The sequence below is a fragment of the Trematomus bernacchii genome, unplaced genomic scaffold (genome assembly GCF_902827165.1).
Source record: "Trematomus bernacchii unplaced genomic scaffold, fTreBer1.1, whole genome shotgun sequence".
NCBI classification, from domain to species: Eukaryota; Metazoa; Chordata; class Actinopteri; order Perciformes; family Nototheniidae; genus Trematomus; species Trematomus bernacchii.
The window spans coordinates 1884842-1902345 of NW_022987646.1; the positions used below are offsets into that span (position 1 = coordinate 1884842).

The 17504-nt window shown below is 41.1% G+C and overlaps 1 protein-coding gene across 1 annotated transcript; it reads right to left on the reverse strand.

The window, feature by feature from the left end:
* Window positions 1-3809: 3809 nt before the first annotated feature.
* LOC117485523 (janus kinase and microtubule-interacting protein 1-like) lies at window positions 3810-17081 on the reverse strand (the record flags this gene model as incomplete). The annotated part of the gene is given in 14 exon segments (XM_034134090.1): window positions 3810-4183; window positions 4457-4519; window positions 5819-5902; window positions 6122-6250; window positions 8196-8324; window positions 9650-9709; window positions 10652-10798; window positions 10800-10823; window positions 11075-11221; window positions 11460-11573; window positions 12345-12557; window positions 13843-14004; window positions 14824-15156; window positions 16777-17081. Coding segments are annotated over 14 exon segments (1935 nt in total). The 3' UTR covers window positions 3810-4000.
* Between the last annotated feature and the right edge of the window lie 423 nt (window positions 17082-17504).

Genomic DNA, 17504 nt, shown 5'->3' on the forward strand with positions numbered 1-17504 from the left:
TATCTGAGTACTTCTACTTTTACTCAAGTACAAGATCTGAGTACTTCTACTTTTACTCAAGTACAATATCTGAGTACTTCTACTTTTACTTAAGTACAAGATCTGAGTACTTCTACTTTTACTCAAGTACAAGATCTGAGTACTTCTACTTTTACTCAAGTACAATATCTGAGTACTTCTACTTTTACTTAAGTACAAGAACTGAGTACTTCTACTTTTACTCAAGTACAAGATCTGAGTACTTCTACTTTTACTGTCGCTACTTTAACTATATTTTGATGATAATACTTTTGTACTTTTATTTGAGGAACATTTTTGATTGCAGGATTGTTCCTACACTCTGGTACTTCTACTTTTACTCAAACCTGAGTACTTCTACTTTTACTCAAGTACAAGATTTGAGTACTTCTACTTTTACTCAAGTACAAGATCTGAGTACTTCTACTTTTACTCAAGTACAATATCTGAGTACTTCTACGTTTACTTAAGTACAAGATCTGAGTACTTCTACTTTTACTCAAGTACAATATCTGAGTACTTCTACTTTTACTCAAGTACAAGATCTGAGTACTTCTACTTTTACTTAAGTACAAGATCTGAGTACTTCTACTTTTACTCAAGTACAAGATCTGAGTACTTCTACTTTTACTTAAGTACAAGATCTGAGTACTTCTACTTTTACTCAAGTACAAGATCTGAGTACTTCTACTTTTACTTAAGTACAAGATCTGAGTACTTCTACTTTTACTTAAGTACAAGATCTGAGTACTTCTACTTTTACTCAAGTACAAGATCTATACTTATACCACCTCCGTTTATAGCCTATGAAAAAAACTATTAGAAAACGAAGGCTAAAGCTAACGTTAATAGATAGTGACAATGTATGCTAGTTAGCTAGCTCGACAACGATAATATTGCGACAGAAAAACTTTTCAGTGCACATCATGCTCTGCCGCTCCGACAGGGTGCACTGCTCTGAACACCTGAACGGCCCGTTCTAACAGCTGTTCACCAGCGGTGCAGTCTGTGCCACAGTGACTCCGGACCGCACAGTTAATATTAACGAACGCACCCGTAGATAATGTAGCTAATGAAGCTAGACCATCATCGTGGAGCAGCAGAGCCTTATTATACATCCATGAGCAGAGCCGACAGGCAGGAAGACTCGAGCACACAGATCGCGCTGCATTATAATATATACACCATGCGTGTCATGATGGCACATAACAGCTCGCGGTTGCCGATTACTCCGGGTCCCAGACCCCCCCCATACCCCAAAAATATTTTTATTGCAGATCTACATGAATCACACAAACGACCTATTTTGGATTCAAAACGGCGAATTTCGCCGAAAGGTGACAAGTTTGCATCCCTGTTTATAAGTCAGTGGAAGGGGAGAATGTTTTAGGATCAATTATGCAAACATAAAAAGTAAAATCTTATTTCACTAATTCAGGCTAGACTTCTACTTCAAGTCACAACTTGATAATATAATAGTATATAAACAGGATATTAATAAGGCATTATATCTTCTATAATAGTAGTAGAGTACTTTACTGTTAGCCTTTTCACAAGATATAAGGGCATTGGGCCAATAAACAAGAAGCCAAATGCTAATTCAGGGGCTTAGGTTTATTTATTTTTACAGAATTTAGACTTTAGTGGTAAAAGATGCAGTATCCCAACACAATGCAACAATGTTAACCTTATGGAGGATGTTGAATTAATGTAATGGGGTTTAATGTGTTTGTGTCATGCTGGAATGACAATGTTGTACCCCCTGCATTCCTAAATCTCTTTCTCATGAACCATTAGACGTTGTGCACAACCTTAGTAATTGTTATAATTAAGACAGATAAGTGTGTTTTTGCTTATTAAAAGGCTTTGGGCAGCTTTTTTTTTTTTTTATTAAGGTCAGCTCGAGGATTCGTACCATGTAAGCCTGATCCAAGGCCTGCTTCCTGTAGTCCAACTCTTCCTCGAGGTATCCCTTCTGCTTGCTGAACAGCTCCTGCAATGAGATGTGATAATAAACAAGACCGGACATGGTATACAACTGTGTAAGTTTAGGATGCAAATATGCATGAGCTTTCACAGAGAGTCATAACATTAGAAGAATGCACACTCTTATGGAAAACTGATTTTTCACCTTGTCATTTTCCAGGTCGATCATCTTCTGTGTTAGGGCGGCCTCTGTGCTATCGATCTGCTTCAACCACTGTATGGGGAGGAAAGAGGAAGATTAGTGGCCTCAAAGTGAATCCAATCACAGAAGCTAACATAATTGTATTATATAGGGTTCTTGTTGTTCTGAGATTTAACTTAACAAAAATAACTCAAATGTAGTGTCTTTTTTGTTGAAATAAATGCAATGTTATGGCAAAGTGTGTCCACTGTGTGTGTCAGTAAAAACACATCATGCCTGATAGGCCTTTACTCACCTTTTCACACAGTGAGATCACTGTTCCTGCTTGGATTACCGCTACCTGCTCTTCATTTCTGAGATTCTACAGAAGACACATCAGGAGTTATCCAAAATTATAAAAGTAGCAGAGATTATTTAAAGATCCAAAATCTAACAACGTGTGAACTCACCCCATTATCCCCCAGGATATCCAGTTTCTTCATCAGCTCAGGAATGATTACATCCTGCAGAGAGTTCGAAATCAGTCTAAATTAAATACTTCTCCAAAATTATAATATGCATTAAAAAAAAAAATTCTCGCAGGCCTCCACAGTTCAAGTAGAATCCAAGTAGAGTACATTTTAAAAGGTAACACTGGAAGTTAATATGAAAATGATCACTTTGAGGGTGAAGTATTCCTTTAAAATTAATATTTTCTGTGGATGTGTGTCAAATTACATACTTTTAGTATGTACTGCAGTTGCTCTGACTAAGTTTGTATAATTGCTTGCAGTATGCATACAATCTAGTATACTACTCTATCAACTTTGACCCTCTTGATTATATGCAACCATGTGTGGTCAGAATACCCAGAAACACACGCTGGCTTGCATACTGCATAATGTGACCTTATGCAGTATGACCTTGAGTAGGACATCCTGGTATTTTTGGCATACTGATTTTGACATAACGTTTTTTTGGGACGTACACTGTTTTTGTGTATACTGATTGTTTGGTAGTAATATAACACACATTGTGTTTGTGCAAGTGTGTTATCACCTTGACTCCCTGCTGGTGGCAGTACTTCTGCAGGGCGCTGCTGCTGTTCTCAGGGAACGCAGACATGTGGAGATTGAGGGCGGGAGATCTGTGCTCCCTCTCCTACAGGAAGTACACATGATGTTAATGCTCACACACACAAACAAACATCAGGACATCAGCCACACGAACAAGTCCTACAAGTCATGATAACATGTGTCGGTGTTCTTTGATGACTAAATGTAAATGAGAGTGAAAAGGGAGTGAATGACAGATTTACTTACATGACACTGAATTATGGTTCAGGATCTGCCAAAATGAGGGAGGTGGAAATCCATGGATTTAAATGGGAAACCGAACGACACCAAACCAAAAGGGAGTTTGAAAACACATGCGGAAACTCAAAAAGGTGCTACTTGGCCAACATTTGGACACACCTGCTACACAAACTGATGCAGTATTAACTGATATAGTCATTTTGACATGCAGGTCAGTTATTCCAGTACTTCTCTAGTTCTAACCTTCATTTTAAAGAAAATGAGTTAGCAGAGAAAAACTCCCCAAAAAATGTATTTATCCATGGACATGGAAAATGTAAACAAAGATACGAGACACGTGCAAAAATGAGAGACAAAATGAACAAAGATGGGATTGAATATTGAACTTAAAATACATTTTTATTCAATTCTTACACAACATTCTTTCATTAAAAAAATATTCCAGTTAAGTGGAGGGTATGTGAACACAGCTGCCATGCAAAACAATGCAAAACACAAATGCATACAGAGGAGGACTCAAGTGTGTCTAGGTGATCAGTGCGTCTGTCTGTCTGGTAAGTCACTGTATGTAGGTCTTGCATCTGGAACTGAGATTGTTGTTGTCGCCTCCCGGTGACAGTTTGACGATGGTACAGTCTCTTACTTCCAGTTCGAGCACTCTGAACTCCAGCAGCTCGTTCTGGTCCCGGGCATCCTGAACCTCGGCCTGCAGCCGCAACTCCGCCTGCTGCAACGCGCTTATCTGCAGACACACACACATGCATCTTAATTATAATGGTTTGGCATGCTTTACAAATCATTACAACGTCCTAAAGTTACAATATCATAATTTTTTTTTAAAGATTTGGAAGCAGAAACAAGAATAAAAACGACTGTTTGGTATCGCTACATTAATTATACAACACTATGTTAATATATCACCAAGGCACTATAGAATTTTTAACAATACCAATCGTTTCTTTGTTGCCATAGTAAAGTGATGCATAACATGTTAGAATATGCTAAAGCAAACTACCTTCTCGTGAAGTTCCTGGTTGGTCCTGAGCAGGTATTGCTTCTCCTCCACCCACTTTGAATCCTGCCATAACAACCAAACACAACATCAGCAAGAACTGAACTGGGACCGATGAGGAGAGGAAGGAAAGCATCCCACAGGACACAATCAGCCAGAACAAAACCCATGAGGTGACCATGTATCGGAAACGACAAATGACACGTGCAAACACAACAAACAGACAGGAACAGTGTGGCAGTGGCATGAATTTATTGTTCCAGAGAAATAAAGACTTATCCTGAGATAACAGGAAAATGAGCTGCATCAACAGTCATCCAGAGTTCACAGTAACAGGCGGAACAGAAGGTGAAAAACAGCAGAGCAGCAAATCAAATCACAAGCTGGATCAAGCCACAGTGAAACATGCAAGAAGCATGCAGAGACACAGGGAAAACTTGACCACAAATGAAGAAATGAATAGTAGTGATATGAAAGCATCATAATCATTTCAGTGTTCTTCATGATATTTAGTATAGGTTCAAATTAAGGTGCTTAGTGGCAGAAGTAATTTGAATCTATTGGGTTTGTCCAAATAGCCAAGGCTTTTCTCCTACACATGCAAATGCTTGGCTTATTTATTAAACACCAAGATGATTCATGATGACTTTTGTACCTTTAATAAGTTAAATTAATGTAAACAGATACTGATATCAGGGCTTTGGGGGTCTGCTGATGTGGAGTACTGATCTGATACCAGTTTTTATATCAGCTATATGCCTTATGGTGTGGATGTGATTGGGACCACTCTATGTGTAACGCAACATCAGGTTTGACTAAAACATTACTTTCCTTACTTAGTAAAACACAATATATCTAATAAATACATATGTATTCAATTGTTTTTCATTATTCAAATAGGATTAATTATTAAAATAATAAAAGCAAAACCATAGCAAAGTGTGTTAAAAAAAAGTTACAATCTCTATATATAAACCTTTATAATGCAACAAGTTATTAAAAACCTAAATAGAAAATACATTTCAGGATATAGCATTTAAAAATTCACATTACTAATGTGAATTGTATTTTCCTATTCAGTTCAGATAAAACATTAATGCTCTACGACATTAATCTATTCACAGCTAACAGGATTCAAAGTGATTCAAGCTTCCTCTCCAGGCTCCACATCCCAGAAAGTTCCAGAAAATCCCCAAAAGAAACGAAACCAACAGGAAGGGGATAGAGCATGCAGGAGTGGCATCACAGGATTCTGTGGAAAACCAGGTCAACAAAGCGCCAGCCGATGAGCAGAGCAGCCAGAAACACATGCAGGAGGGCCAGAGAGAGCAGGACCAGGGAGCCCCTGTCCCCCGTCTTTGTTACCTGCCCCCGCTCGGCCAGGGCCTTCTCCAGGTCCAGGATCTTGGCCTGGCAGCTGCTGAGATCGATGCGCAGCTGCTCACGTGTCTGTGGGAGGGAAGGGCCCATATGAGCAGACATTTAGATGGCAATTCTAAAAAACATACATTTCAATAATTGACCACACCTGGTAAATACAGTATGTTGAACTTGTATCTCTGTTAAAATACAGATACAGTATGTTCATCTGTTTATTTTGCAGAAAAAGAAAAACATTTGAGTATTGTTGGATTGTTGCTAAAAGGAGCCGAGTAAAATAATACAAACCCTGGCCTCCCGCTCAGCATCCAGAGTCCCCCCCGTCTGCTCCTGGAGGAGCGCGTAGGCCCGCTGGAGAGCCTGGTACTCTCTGGTCAACTGACGGAAACGAAGCTCCGACTCTTCTCTGGAAAAACTCTTAATTAAAAAAGAAAAAACATATGTATTAAAGACAAATTAGTATGCCGAGTAGGATGTTCCTTTAATACAATTTAAAGACAATATAAATGCATAAAAGGGATCTTCCTAATCAATACCTAACCCTGGCCACTGCATTTCTGGATGTAAACATATATACAAATGTAGTGAGATCAGAGGCCTGTACTACGAAGCTGGTTCAACCTAACCTGGATATGTTTGAGTTAGCCGGTTGGCCCAATCCAAAACATACGCGCTCTGGCTAAACTGTACTACGACGCTGGTTATCAAGTGGATCGCTCAAGCCAGCCGTGTCCTATCTAGTTAGGTGCGCGTTCACATGAAAAGGGGTGGTATTTGGAGCATTCGACCAATCTCAAACACGGACAAGCGTACTGACAGCGCAGCGTCATACTTCCTGAATGAAAAGTGAACTTTAATATTAGTCAAATATGAAGAACTTAAACTTTAAACATCCATGACTTAAACACTTTATCCAGGATAAAAGCCACATAGCTGCACCTGCAAGGTGAATACAGCTGGTAAAAGAAAAAGTGTTTGAATGCGTACATTAACAGGTTTATGAAATCACTGCCCCGTCCAAGACACGAGTGGATCTGACTTTAATTACATTTGACTCGAGTGTTTCGTCAACTTAATGTGTTGCTTAAAATAATACTTCTGCATACAGTATGTGACACTGTGAGTGTTGCACGGCCAGATACGGCTCAAGAAGCTGACTCAAATAAGGAAATATATGATACATTATGATGTGATATGATATGAATGATAATGGGACACATCGCCGTCTGCACTCACAGTGCCGCGGACTGTACTTAATGTTACTCTGATCCGGTTACTTATGTCGTGGCAGATATTTAAGTAAGCTTTCTTAACGCTAATGTTATAATAGTCAGATTGCTCTGAAGATGGGAGGTGATATTCTATTCATTTTCACGTTCACACAGTCAGTTGATTTTGGTCGGCCGTCTTTCCTGCAACGGCAGTTTTTCTGTATTTCCTCTATCCTGTAATATGAATTGATCGCTTTAAACTCCGCACACGGAGCTCTGATTGGTCAGCAGGCGGTGCTTTCACTGAGTTGATCTCTTAGTCTGCCACCTAACCTGCTCCGGAGCAGGTTTGCCGCTCAGCATAAGTTACCATGGAAATCTAGCCTGCTAAAAAGAGAACCAGCGTCGTAGGACCGGAAAGCCCGAGATTTCCCTGAAGTTAGCCGGCTAAGCGAAAATCCAGCTTCGTAGTGCAGGCCTCAGGTGCAAGGTTGTCGGCAGAGATGCAAGAGGAAACTATGAAAATGGCAAACACAGCATTGCAAATCCCAAAGCGAGTGTGAATCTGAGGTTGAATTTCACGCACTGGTGAGCACCATACCCGTGTTGAGCCGAGGCGGAGGGGCCAAATTTGCATTGAGAGTTTGCAGACCGCAACTACCAAATCGTACTGATTGTGCTTTAGAGATTTACACACACACACACACACACACACACACACACACACACACACACACACACACACACACACACACACACACACACACACACACACACACACACACACACACACACACACACACACACACACACACACACACACACACACCACACACACACACACACACACACACACACACACAACACACACACACACACACACACACACAGCACACACACACACACACCACACACACACACACACACACACACACACACACACACACACCACACACACACACACACACACACACCACACACACACACACACACACACACCACACACACACACACACACACACACACACCACACACCACACACACACACACACACACATCACACACACACACACACACACACACACACACACACACACACACACACACACACACACACACACACACACACACACACACACACTATTTCTTACCTCGTCTAAATCCTCCTCTGGAGTTGCAGGTGTGCGGTCAGTGAGGTCTGTGTTGTAGGAGGTCAGAGAGGAGGTCTCAGAGTCTACGGACTCCTCATCAAATCCAAAATACGTCTCCACAACATGCCTCTGCAGAGAGGAGAGAGGACAATGGAGGATATGCCCATGTTACAAAAATATAGAACGATAGCCAACAAATCCAACCTTTGTCAGGATTACATCACACGTGATTTCAGGAAAGAAAAAGATGATGTTAAATTCACTGAATTCTTTAATCCACCACACATCGTCGTAATAATGACATTAAAAGTTTAAACACCAATATTTTCCTAACACTTGTCAAAACCAGGTACTGTCATTCTGTTGTTTATCTCAGGCCAATCAACTCGGATAACGTATTGGCCTGTTTGTTTTCTTCTTTCTTGCTAATAACTCTCCCAAACCCCACAGCGTCCTTACCATCGTGTTTATAAGTCATCTCCTGGCAACCAGAGAAGTAGAGGCAGACTAGGGCACAGAGGCAAATGAAGGACGAGAAGTAGAGGATAAGGAGGAGGTACTCCGTCATGTTGCTACTGGACCAAAAACACCAACACACAACTATGGAGACTCTCCCAAAATATGTCTATAATATTTTGGGACTATTCAAAGCTGTGAAGGCCTCAAGGAACGCTGAAAAAGCACTTTCCTTTGCACTCCCACACAAAATGAAAAAGCAGACGACAAAGCTTCTGGTTTCATCAAATTACTTCTGCAGAAAAAAAGAAAAGGCCAGTTTCTGGTTTTGTCTTCAGGCTCAGATATTCAGCTACTGCTTTCAATTCTAAGAAAAACCAGCAAACTTCCAGTTGCAAGTCCAAGAGCCAAGCGGCTGTGCTCAACCCTGCATCTACCTCGCCAAGGTGACAAACTGGTTCCAGCTTGAGAGGTGGGACAAGATATCTGACATGCATCCAACAACTCCTCCTCCTAGCAACCACATAAGACTCTAAAGTGTGCCCTGGTGTATTTGCCCAAACACACGCATCCCAGCAGTTATTAACTTCCCCCAATTAGACAGAGTTATCCTGCTTCGCTCTTTATGTACCTGCTAAAAAAAGCACAGATAAAAAGACACAAACTGTTGCACAGAAATTGAGCTTCAAATCTTTAAGATAAATGTATTCACGGTCCAACAATGTCATAAAATAAAGCAAAAATGGAAATAAACAAATACGTTTGCACGAGCTGTTGGTTTTGGTTCAGGCAGGAGATGTATGATTGCTCATTGGATGCTCCCAGCTGTGAGGGATGCTGTCATAATTGTCTCCTGAGCCCAATTAAACACAAACATGCACAGAGACATGCACACACACTCAATTAAAAGCAGTACCAAAGGATCAGTCAACAACAGATAGTTAGTTAGGTAGTTGCTTAGTTACACCATTGGATTTTAAACACGTATGGAAACTTACTTTAGACAGTTTGAGAGGTTTCCTTTTGTTCTTTTTGCACATCGCCAATCGGTCACGTTCCTAAAGACAAACACACAGTAGGTAAGAACAGCCTCACATCTGAGATTTAATCGAGACTCATGAGCTGCAAAAGCTTCTTAATTCAAACAAGAAAAACTGACCAGATAATTGAGTTGATGAGGTCATATTTGATCAGGATTCATAATGTACTTGCATCCAGTCAATTTTTACTTACATTTTTTCTTTAAGTTAGTGATTGTGTAAAGTTTATTGTCTAGTTTAATCTTTATTTATGAAAAACAAACAAAACAACGAGAAAATATGTCATAGAAGCCATAATTGTCTTTCTAGTTCCCAACCCAAAACGCACATTTGTAACAGAGACAAGAAGAAAGTGAGAGGCCTCTCTTCTCAACTGCTTCCATCATCAGCTACGGAAAAGAAACAACGTGTTTATTATGTTTTACAACTGGCCTAGATTGTCTAGATTTACAAGCAAGATGTGGCTATTTTACCGACCGCAGGCAATCAAGCAATCCTTATTGTTAAGCCCTGAACATTATCATAGCAATAAAGCATGGTGGTTAAAGTGTTTGTTATGAGAAAGGGGGAGAGATTTTTTGCTGAATTTGAGATGTGCATTTATTCCTAAAGAAATAATGCATTCCACCAAACACAACACTGCCCCATGTGAAAATATAATCCACTGGGATATATATGGCAAAGAGGATTGGCTAGTGCTCTTATAATGTGACGGCTGAATGCCTGACAGGAGACAAATTCCTATTAACTGACAGCATGTCGTTAAACCGCCCGGCCCCATCACATTTTAGAACAATCTTTGATTTGTTTTCAGAAAGGTGTGAGATAACAGCGCACATCTAAGAAACACAAGTTAGGGAGTTGTTATTTGAGTAAAAACAGTAACACTTGGCCCTCCTTTAAAAACAATTAGATGGTTAATTGATTGATTTCTGTCCGTTTTTGGAGTAAATTCCTGACCTGCGTGAGCTCGTCAATGATGCCACTTTGCTCAGAAACCTGCAGCTTGAGGAACTCCACTTCCTGTTCCTCGTGGGCATGGCTCAGGTCTGTCAGCGAGCTTGGGCGCTTCAGCTGGGACTGAATGCATTGTTGCTGTGGGGGGGGGCCGAGAGGCGGCGGCTTTTTCCTTCTGAGGGGGGAAGAAGAGAGAGGCAAAATGATGGTTCTACAGAAAATAGTCCCATGCTCCTCCTGTAGGGGGCCCTCTTCCTTATTGATGATATTCACAGGGACACTCAAAGTAACACAATCCCTCTCCCTCTTCCTCAACAGATTTAAACTAAGATGTATGCTATTGTATTTGTTATACCTTTGGATTAATAGACAGAAATGGACAGAGAGTATTTGTATTCAAACATAGACGTGATGCTTCTCTCTCACCATCTCAGCGTTGACTCGGCTCAGGTTCTTCAGTTTCTCCTCCATGCGTTGCAGCGTTTGCAGGAGGTCGTCATTCTTCTTGGACAGCCGCTTGTTTTTCTCAAACAGGGGCTTCATCTGGCTCTCGGCCTCTCGCATGCGCTTTAACTGAACACAGGAAGGAAACAGGGAAGGGAACAATGTGAACTTAAGTCTTCTAGTGACAAGGAATTTCCAGTTTAAGCAGGAGAGGCAAGATCAAGGTCGTAGGGCTATGTTTTGAAAATCTTCAAATAGAAGCATATATGTTTATTTATGTATGTATACCTGTAGTTGTAAGTGTAATATATGTTTGTGCATCCCCTACAATCACTCTACACATTTGTTTACATGTGTGTTTTCTCACTAGTTCATTCCTCTCGTCTGCCAGCAGTGCATTTCTGTCCTCCAGCTTCCTGATGACCGAGTGGAGCTCTGCAATCTTCAGCTGGAATCTCCTCATGTCGCGCTCCTCCACTTCCTGGGGAGCAGGGGGGAGAGGAGAGGAGGAGGAAGACACAAACTAAAAAAGGGAGTACATGCATGCAGGCAGACGGGTAATCAAATGGATGGAAAAGAGGAGGTGATGGGATGAAGGATGAGATGCCATTTCATTGAGAAACGTATATGCATTACAAGTATATGCTTCTCAAGAACATACGAGTATGTGAAGGTGTGGCCTAATGTACAGATATGCAATATAGTTGCAAATCTAGAAATAACATCTAATTAATGTTTCTTCCTTGTCACTTGTTTGTGAGGTTTTTTTTAAGTGCAATGGTGGAATGTGTAAACCATGACAGCATACCTGACAAAACAACAATAACATAACCAGTTTTTTAGTACATTTGTTTGTACTTTTGTTTCCTTTTTGTAATTCTTTAGAGTCCTATAACAAGTTTAAATCAGGAATCACACTTTTTTTGCCAGGGTACCTGCAGGTGATCCAGAAAACCAATCTAAAGCTAGGGTCTTTTTCTTTATTTAAATGCATTTCAAAGGCAATATAAAAGGTTTTGTTACCCTTCTAAAATATTTCAATTATTTGCATAAAAAATGTACAGTATATATTTGAAAAATGCTCTCTACCTCACTAGTTCAAGAATAAATCAATCAGTCGTAGAGAGAAATTATGTTTATCAAATACTGTGACATAACTTGAATGTCTCTATTTTAGACTGATGCATGTAAAGAATTTAATACCCATAATATGAATACATCCATGCACAGATGTACAGATGCATGTGTGTACCTGGTTGATGAGCAGGTCTGAGTTGTCCCCCAGCCCAGGCATCAGCTCTCTCTTGGGGCTGCCGTGGTTGTATCTCTCGGCCTCTCGTACATGACCCAGCTGCTCGTCCAGAGTGTCTTTCTGCAGCTGCAGCTTCTGGGTGTAGCCGGCCTGCACCCCCAGCTCCCTCTCCAGAGCACCCATCACTCGGTCCTTCGACTTCAACTCATCCATCTACAAGAGGGATGGATAGGAACATGGTGGTAGCGAAAGGGAGTGAGTCGGACAGTTTCACATTCAAGCCCAGTTACAGCCCACATCAATAGTGAAAATGTCCACAAAACATCAACACAGATATTTCTAAGATAATGTTGCAGAAAACAAATGAAAAATGATTATGTTTTCTCTAACTGTGTACGCCCTCAGTGTACAAGCTGTATGCACAGATGGCAGAGAACAGGAGAACAGGAGGGACAGTGTTTTAACTTTGAAAATGTAGTGATAAGGATGTTATTAATTCATGAAGCTGACAAATGTTCCCACTTCCCTTCTTCTAACACTGGAATATTCGGCACTGCCTGCTCTCCATCAATGAGGCATTTTTACCCTCGGACTACTCCAAATAATATTCAGTCTGCTCAGACATTTCTTTACTAACAAAAATGCCTGATGTAGCCCTACTGTATGTCAGCGAGTTAATGAGTAACTGCAGCAGGTATACAGACGTTTGTCTTTGCAGATAAGCACCACATGGGGAGATGGGCTTAGGCAGACAATACAGCAATTAGCCTTTAACCTTCATGCAATTTCAGTGGGATAAAGTTCAGAAGCAGGGAAACAGATGTTGGAGTGTGACGAACTCCGGGTGATATTCAAATGTGGTTGAGTCAGATGAGAGATATACAAATAACAAGCTGCTGGTTTTTTAAAGGCTAACCTATCATGGGAATACTGAAAGATGGTTTATGAAGCAGTGTCAATATTTGGTTTTGTTATTTATTGCTGCACTGTTTTGTGACGCTGGACATAACAGGACAGTCGAACAGAAGCTCAAAGGGGAAGCTATCATATGGTATTGAATGTTAAAGGCCCTTAACAGCTGAGTGAGTACAGTTTTGGTTGTTTCAATTCAGATACTTCTGTATAATAAGGATATAACAACAAAGTAACGGGATGACAGTTGTGGAAGTTCAATGGGTTTACTTTTTTGCCAGATCACTGACAATAATATATTATTAAATAACAACCACACAGTCCAGAGGCTCATTAGCTCAGTTTTGTGTTAAAGAGTCAATGTAAATGTGGCTTATTTTGTCATGTTGATATTGTAAATACAAATATGCCAACTGGCGTACCAAGGTAAAAAAAACTGTTAAATAGATGAAATAATTTCTAATAACTAAAATGATCCGTTGTGATGTTTTTATTTATGGGTCATGTAAAGACTTAGCAAGTGTCCATGTCAGATTGAGATGAGACGTATGTGTTGTGTGTCTTTCCCAGCAGCATGAGGTCTCACCAGTCTGCGGATGTCTCTCTCACAGTCCCGTTTGATGCGGTGCACCTCATCCTGGTGCTGTTGGTAGGACGTGCGGAGATCTCCTGCTTTGGCTTTATCGGCCTGCAGAGCATTAGCGAGAGCCTCGTCAGCCTGCTTCCTGGCTGTCTTCTGCTCCTGGATCTAAAAAAATAAAACACACACAAACAATAATATGATCACACACAAAACCAAAACACCAAAGAGAGTGACACTCTCACATTCATAAAAACACATCCTATCCTATTAGTCATTTGTACTGATAGATAGCGTGTTTGTATGGAAAGGATACAACGAAACAATAGCTTGGGAACAATCTTTTCCACCCCACTTCCTGTTTTTCAGCAGCAAATGTAAAGAGGTTTATAGAGCCCCAATACACACACATACACACAAACACAAACACACACTAATGCCAACTTCCACAAACATTCTTTCATCTTTATCAAAGAACAAACAACACCCTCAAAAAATATCCAATCTGCAACACTTAATCGCCCCCATCTTCCCAACACTTAACACTTGACAGCTGAAGTGCTTTTAATATGTTGCGGTTCATCTAATGACATTGCTGCAGATCCACATTAATCTGAGCTCTACTTTTGAGAAGCAGAGTACACAAGATGGGGTTTGAGAGCAGCATTACGGTTAATCAGGGCTGCGTATTGTTAAAGAAGTTATGATAGTACCACAGTACCAAAGCAGTTTCAAATACCATAAGAGTAATTATTTAGTGTGCTTCATTCTAGACCCATCATGTGAATGGAAGCATTACATTCTGTAAAATGCCACCACCTCTTTTCCACGTCCAGGTGATATTTACAGTAATATATCTTGAAAGTGATCAAATTATTTAAATATATTATACCTAATACTTGTAGTGGTATCTCGGCACGCTGCACTGCTAACAAAAATAAAATGATTACTGCATTTCCTTCACCTCAAGCTTATCCTGCGACCCACCTCCTGCTGCAGCTTTATCCTCTCCCCATCGAATGCTCTCCTGGCCTCCTCCCGAGCCTCTGCCAGGAGAGCATTCTTTAGCTTGTCAGCAGCTCCATCTCTCAGGGCGTTCACGAGCCCCTGGAGCCTCTGCGCCTCAGCCTCCCGGATCTTGATGGCCCGGGCCAGCTCAAAATCATGCTGCCGCACCAGGGTCTCACGGGCGGCCGTGTTCTCCCGTATCTTTTCTTCATGGAGCTTGGCGCGCAGGTCAGTGAGCGCCACAGCATGTTTGTGCTGCTCAAGCTCCCGAGCCTGCCGCTGCTCCTGGAGTCGCTCACGCAGCTTACATATCTGGTGGAGAGACACATTTTGCCATTTGAATTCAATCAACAGGTCATTATTAAACAATTTACAGGCAGTTGGTGTATTAATTCATTTGCCCTTAGCATCATGATAACTTCATTTAAACCTGTGTGCTTTATTTTCTATAACAAAAGGAATGATGGATTACGTGTTATGAAATGTGCAATATTAATAACATTTTATTTTCTATTCTCCCATAAAAAGGACCGATGCAAAGAAGGGCACAGAGAGCAGAGAGGTCCTGTTTGTGTCGATCAGAAGATAAAAGGAGAGGCAAACCACCCTGACAGCTTTTAAAAGAGTGAATAACCCACTGAACAAACTAAAGTGCTGGTTGTACTTCATTATTAATGAGACACCTAAAACAATAACATCTGGTTGTGACGAAGGTGGCTTCGTCACTGTGGACTGACGGCTTCGGGCTTTGTATATTGCACATGTGTTTTATTTTGAAAAGTGTTCCCTTTCCCCATGTCTGTTGCTCCTGATTATGTTCACCTGGTGCCCTGTGTTGTCTCCTCCCCCCTCACCTGTGTCTTGTTGGGTTAATTAGTGTGAGTATTTAGGCTCTGTGTTTCCTGTTTTGTTTGGTGTGTGAAAAAACGCGAGATATGCAAATAACATTACATTACATTTAGCTGACGCTTTTATCCAAAGCGACTTACAATAAGTGCATTCGACCAGGAAGATACAAACTTGAAGAAAACAGAATCATATAAGTACATCAGGTTTCATAGAGCCAAAACATTTCAAGTGCTACTCAACTAGCTTTAGATAAGCCAGTCCTTTATTAGTATACAAGTGCTTTGTTAGTAATTGTATCGCTCGAAGTGGAGTCGAAAGAGATTAGTTTTTAGTCTGCGCCGGAAGATGTGTAAGCTTTCTGCTGTCCTGATGTCAATGGGGAGCTCATTCCACCAAATAAATATATGTATAAGCTCATACTTAGAGTCATTATTTATTACAGCTTTTACTTAAAGGGGACCTATCATGCAAAATGCACTTTTGTACGTCTTTTATACATGAATATGTGTCCCCGGTGTTCCAGGGAACTCACCAAGTGTCAGAAAACACAACCCTCTCTATTTTCCTCCATACCCAAATCTCTAAAAAAGGGGCTGCAACGGATCTGATACAGACTGATACAGATTTGAACACTTTCCTGACGTCAGGAAAGTGGCGCTACGGCTATTGGGCCAACTCCACCAATCAGGAGGAGACAACCACGGCATTGCCGTTCGAAAGCGCTGGAGACGCTGTAATACATATGCCAGGCCTGTAGGTGGTGCTGTTCTCACAGAATCAACCCTTGCAAAAACAGAGCTATAAATTGTCAAATTGAGCAAAATGAGGCATGGCTAAAATGCATGATCTGTTTGGTATTTTGAAAAAAAAAAAGTATAAATATGCCTTATATAGGTATGGTCCTACACTATATTATTCAAATATAGCATGATAGGTCCACTTTAACATATTCATTATTGTGTGTGCTTGCAGTGAGCGCCACAGCATGCTTTGAAAAAACATTTTACACTTTGTGACAGCGAGCCTGCGTAAAGAAGTATTCATTAATACTTTTCCCACATAAGGCCTCCTCTTTGGCCTCACCTTGTTGCGCTCCTGCTGCAGCTCCATCTGGCTGTCCATGAGTTTACTCTTGAATTCCTCGTTGGTGGTCGGCACCGAGTCGGTCATCACCTCGGACTTCCTTCCCTTTTTAAGGGGCGGGGCTGCGGGGGGTGTGGTCGAGGACATAGCACTCTAGCTGCCAAATCAGGACAGACATAGAGTACCGGGTGTAGCGAAAGGAAGGAGAGTCAGTCGCTGCTCCGCCTCCGTGCGCGGCCCTGCATCATCATCATCATCATAATACGGTTGTCAAGTCTACATCATGGCTGGAGGTTGCAGAGTTTCTATTTGAGAGAGACAGAGAAACAGAAGCAAAAAGAAAAGGGATGAGTCAGACTGGGTTACACCAAACAACTCTGCACAAAGCACTGGACCAAAGCCACATGACACACTGCAGCCAGGGGAAACCAGACTATTTTAGGGACTAACGTTTACTCTCTCTCCTCGGTCACACTCTTGTCTCCAACATCCAAAAAGCCATTTATCACCATCCTATACCAATCCCTGGGCTGTGGTTAGAAGCCCCATAGTGCATGAAAAAGTGTCTGACCACCAGAGTTATGGTCCCCCAGCCTCTCACAGCTCCCTAACACGTCTCTATTAGTACACTTAGAAATTAATCCTTTACCTTGACGATTAGTTTTTCCAGATATCCTGCACTCGGTTCAGGACCTGCACACATACTGTGCAGATTAAAGAGCTGCTTT